At 45.4% G+C, this 5433-nt stretch overlaps 1 protein-coding gene across 1 annotated transcript; it reads left to right on the top strand.

The window, feature by feature from the left end:
* Positions 1-1598: 1598 nt before the first annotated feature.
* Positions 1599-5433, top strand: LOC306955338 (prolactin-like; the record flags this gene model as incomplete). The annotated part of the gene is made up of 5 exons (XM_079546606.1): positions 1599-1629; positions 1829-1992; positions 2071-2178; positions 3231-3410; positions 5239-5433. The coding sequence occupies 5 exons, from the start codon at positions 1599-1601 to the stop codon at positions 5431-5433; spliced, it is 678 nt and encodes a 225-aa protein (XP_079402732.1).

Raw genomic sequence — 5433 nt, 5'->3', positions numbered from 1 at the left:
GCAGGTTCCCTACACCAGGTCACATAAGTAGGTATCCAGGCAGGTCTTGAACATCTCCAGAGAAGGAGACTCCACAACCTCCCTGGGCAGCCTGTTCCAGTGACTAAACATGACTATTTTATGGGAAAAAGTAGACAGTATTTGGTTAAAACAAATCATTTCATGTTTTACTCTACATGATTTAAATTTGGGAGTGAATATGAGAGTTCCTACTGGCCTGGCTCTCTAAAGCTGCAGCAGATTGGAAGGGAGGGAGGTCCAATGTTGCCCATTCCTCTTCTACTCACAGAAGCACGGACTCTGCTGCGGACTTCCTGAAAGCTGTTTGAAGGTTTATAAGGAAGGTTAGATAATGTTGGAGATTCCACAATGTCTCTGAGCAATCTGTTCCACTCCTTAACTTTCCTAACCATTAAGAAGTTGTTTCCAATGTCCAATTTAAATTTTCCTTATTGCAGTTTAATCCTGTGATATCCTGTGGGTATAACAGACGTGGTGAATAATTGCCTTCTTGCTGCTGCTTTCTGCACATCTGAAAACTATGTCACCTCACCTTTCCCTGATAGATAACAAGCAACTCCACCTCCTTCAGCCTTTCTTTGCAGGCCACTGTGGTTTCATCATGTTAAACTCCATGTTTACATGTTAAACTCAAAGAAAGAGATGGAGAAAATACAATGCTCAAGGGTTCAGGAAAAGACAGGAAGATCACTGGAAAAAAAAACATCTACTAAGTGGTGATATGTTCATGGCTGGACTAGATGATCTTAAGGGTCTTTTCAAATCTTAATCATTCTATTATTCTGTGATTCTAAGAAAAACAATACAGTTCAAAAACTTTTGGAGCTCAAAGGAGGGAATAATTAGAGACATCCATGGCATGCATGATGAGGAAAGCTAGATGAGATTATCATAACCATCTCTTTTAAGCTATAAAATTTGTCAGTCTGACACAGATGAAATTGTCCTTAGAAAGCCAAAATGTTCTCCAAAAGGTGTTGTCTGTAGGATAAATTATCTTCTGTTTTTATATACATCCTTAGATGTGTGATAAGTAAAAGAAAGAAGGAAAAGAAGGAAAGAAGGAAAGGGAAGGGAAAAAAGAAGGGAAAGAAGAAAAGAAGGAAGGAAAGACCTTCCTGCTCTCATTCCAAGCTCCAAAGCCTTTCAAATGAACAAATATTGATCCTTGCATTCCCAGAGTCGTTTCTTTAAAGTGGGTGAAGCAGGCAAATCACTTCAAGTTGAGCAATCTTAACAATCCTATTTCAGGCTCCATGCCTCACGCAGAATGATGTCCTGCCTTTGATACAGATGTATGCTGATGTGCACTTATTGGCACCGGTTTAACGAGGAATAAGTCCCGGAAAAAGACAACTACAGCATGTGCTTTTCTGCGAGAGGCTGAAGCGGCAGTTCTTCCAATTATAGCTCTCCAGCTCAGTCCGGTCGGGCAATAATGCCGCACGACGGCCGCGGGCTGCGCACGTCAGGGAAGGCCCCGCCAAGGAGCGGCCCCCCCGCCGCGCACACCCCACCGCGTATATAGGGGCGGCGGGGCCGCTCCGCTCCGCGGGGGCAGGCGGTTCCGTGGTACCATGGCCCTGCGCCGGCCGGCAGAGCGGGCAGGTGGGACGGGACGGGACTGAGGGGACGGGACGGGACAGGACGGGACGGGACTGAGGGGACGGGAGGGGACGGGACGGGACTGAGGGGACGGGACGGGGCGGGACGGGACTGAGGGGACGGGACGGGACGGGGCGGGACGGGACGGGATAGAGCGGACAGAACTGAGGGTCTGTGCCCCCCGACGCCCCGCTCCCCGCAGGTCCCGGCGCGGCGCTGGCGCTGCTGTGGCTGCTGGTGCGGGCGGCCGCCCAATCGGCCATGTGCCCTCCGGGGGACGCGGGCTGTCGCTTCCTTAGCGTGGCCGACCTCTTCGACCGCGTGATCCGGCACTCGGGCAGGATCCACAGCCTGTCCACCGAGCTGGTGAGTGCCGGGCTGACCCCGCAATGGGAGGAGGGCCGGGGTGGCCCGTGGGCTTGTTGAGGTTTTCTTCCTCCGCAGGAGAAATACTTACCGCCCCGTAACAACGTGCTGGGCAGGCCCATGAGGAAGTGCCACACGGCCACCATGCTGACCCCCAACGGCAAAGAGTACGCCCAGAAAATCCCGGTAAGGCACGCCGGGCAGGCATGCCCATCGTTATCCTGTCCTGTCGAAAAAGATGCGTTTTTCGTGCATTATTTCCTATTTACTAATTGCAGTTACTAATTGCAGTGGAGGCGTTGTGGTGGTGCTTCATCCGAGTGACAGGCGTCCCTTTGCTTGCTGTCTGTGGCTGTCTGCAAAAGAGAAACTTAGCTGTGGCTGTGATGCGTGTTAGATTGATCACTGCCACTGTGAAGTGTAAAAAGCAGTGGGGAGAAAGATGTAACAGTTGTTGTCTCTGAATCAATAGGTGAGGGGAAAAACAGCCAATTGTTTTAGACACATCATGGCAAAGAGAAAAAAGCGTTCTTTGGAGAAAGCCAGGAAGAGTTTCTTTAGGCAGTTGAGAAAGCCGAGAGTATGGCAGCAGGAGAGGCTTTCTCCTACAGGAGGAGATGGAATGAGATGTATGTATGTCAGCATTTTGTTCCGCTGTGACACGGAAGTTCTCCCTCAAAGCTCAGCTCACACAGAAAGCGAATTGGAAATACGGTCGTGCCCTGTGCTGGGAGCCTGCAGAATCACTTCTGAGCTGAGGTTGCCAGAAAGCTCATAAGGCCACTTGGTTTCTGTTAAAGAAGCAGCCACCCTGAGCACCAGGTGCTTTCCTTGGAAGTATGTCTGCAGCGCACCTTTAATGACATAGTTATAGCCTGTATGAGGTGCAAAGTGATGCATACTCTGCGCTGAAGTGCAGGTATTGCAGATTTGGTGTCTGGATGGAGCCTCTTGGGCTACCCAGGAGGCAGTGTTTTTGGTCCCTGTTAACTTGGACAGGACTGCCACCATTTTGCTCATGCTGCACTGCAGAACACAGGAGTCTGAGAAGGCTGAAAGGAAGACAAATACAGATTTTTGTTTCTTAAATCTCCACAAACTACTGGAGACAGAGTGGTCCCTGTATATTTGAAAACTACTGGATTGCATACATAACTCTTAACCCTGCTGAGATTGTGAGACTGAATTCATATGAGTTGCTGCAAACTAAAAAGAAATTCTTTGTTTTAATTTATAAGAGAGAAGAACTAGCCTACTTGATCCTGAAGCTTCTGCAAGCCTGGAAAGAGCCACTTTCCCACTTTAATCAGCACATTGAAAACTTTCAGGAGCTACCTGGTGAGAGCCTTAGCAAAGCAAAACAAATCAGCAGCATGGTACATGAGCTGGAGACAGGGGTTGAGAAAGTGACAGAAAAGGTAAGGTTTTCAGTGCGGCTTGTTTACACCACACGTGTGACACAGGTGACTTCTGGGGCTGATGTGTATTCTCAGTTGAGCTGTAGCCTTACTATGAGCAGAAGCTCTGATTCAGCAACAGCCTAAAGCCTGGCAGCTCATGTTCAGATTCCTTAACGCTTCCTGGAAGCTGGAAGTGTTATTGCCTTATGTCACTGAGTGATCACAAAATGTCATACAAAAAGCATAGTGGTCTTTATTATATGGATTCAGCATGTTTTCAGCCAAAGGATGCAGCTGAATTTATGCAGTGACAGACACGTAGATGACATTATGTATGTTCATAACGTGTAGATCAGTGTTTTATTCATATGAAACAGAAAACAAAGAGGCGAGCACAAAGAGTAGAACTTCTTACATTTTCATGTATGAGCCAGCAATACTTTTACTTTTCTTTGGATATGGAGGAGACATGGGCTGATCGCCACAAATACTTGAATTATTTGTTTTCAATTTTATTCTGATTCATATTCTAATTCAGCTATTGCTGCTGGCTGCTGCAGTGAGATCCTTCCTACGGGACAAGTTCCTGAGGCTGGATCTTCAAGGCAGCAGTGGTATAGGTTAAGTCAGATGCCAGTCACAAAGCTGTTTCAAAACTTCCTTCTGAACTCTGGTCGCTAAGTTACAAATGCATGTAATTTTTTCATCTTTATCTTCTCGTGACTGCTGGAAGTTGTAATCTTAGTATTACTTGTGCATTCATATCCAGACTTGTTTGGAATTTGTGGTAGACAAATAAGGGCTATGGGTCCATTCTCTGAAATGGTTACGCTAGCAAGGGGCCCGTTTTGACTAAAAAGTGAATGATAAACTTCTGTGTGGCGTAAGTGGATCATCTTTCATCTTTACAAGCACAGGTGGGGAGCACACATAAGTTTCAATATGATAAACAACTCATCACTGTATAAATGCAGCCTTAATTAGGATGGTTCTGAGAGTTACAAATGGCAAAATTCATCTTTGAAGTGCAGCCCCAGGTCTTGATTTGGGCTGCCTTAGAGTTCAGAGGTATTCCACACCTTGACCCAGGTTTGCTTCAGTCTAACTGAAACAGGCCATCAAGTTCTGAACTAGTTACACACTTCTCATACATTTACCTTTATTTCTGAGGGAATTACTTAAAATGAACACTGAATTTTTTGTGATGTATGTCCATTCTGACCTCTCACATACCATGGACATGTTACTCAGTAGACATATAATTTAAAAAAATGAAGCAAACAGTGCAAATATAACCCAGTACTGCAGGTTTTTTGTGTTGTTTTTGGTTGGTTGCTGGTTTTGGGAGGAGGGGGATTCTTTGTGGAGTATTTTACTTTGTGATAAGACACTAATTCTAACCTTGGTTCATACGGTGAAGATGCTGCCTCTAGGAGGCAATCACAATCTTCAGATTTCACCAGTTTAAACAACATCTGGCAAATGTTCACATCACAAAATTCTGTGGACAAAACTCAATAAAGTAAATGACTGCAGGTCTAAAGACAGATTTACTGTATTTGAACAAACAACCATCAGCAAATAGTGGTTTCTTCTTAAATTTAGATTCTGTAATCCTTGTAATTCCTGCATTACTGGTCAATCACATCATTTCAGGCCAGTCTTAGGTATAGGCACTGTTAGGAAGAAAAGGCAGGGTTGTTGCTCTGTAAGGAGCTTTCTGTGTGCATGTGAAAGGGCTGGGGTAGAACAGTGCAACACAGTGACACTTTGCTTGACTTGTGCACCAGTATTGTAAAGATTTGTTTATATGTAACTACTTCTTCATTTCCTGTTTCCAATACAGATGCAGTCAATGGGCATCATCAGCAATTCATTACATGGAATGGCATCATCTGAAGGTGCTGGCTTATCAATTAGTAATGAAGCAAATGTGATGAGTGACTCTGACTTTATTCACTGTTTCAGGAGAGACTCCAATAAAGTACAAAGCTACTTAAAAATTCTGAAATGTAGGATTATGCCAGAAAACAGTTGTTGA

The sequence above is a fragment of the Tetrao urogallus genome (genome assembly GCF_951394365.1).
Source record: "Tetrao urogallus genome assembly, chromosome: 1".
Lineage (NCBI taxonomy): Eukaryota > Metazoa > Chordata > Aves > Galliformes > Phasianidae > Tetrao > Tetrao urogallus.
Note: the sequence above shows the minus strand (reverse complement) of the source record. Positions and strands in the feature narration are given on the sequence as shown.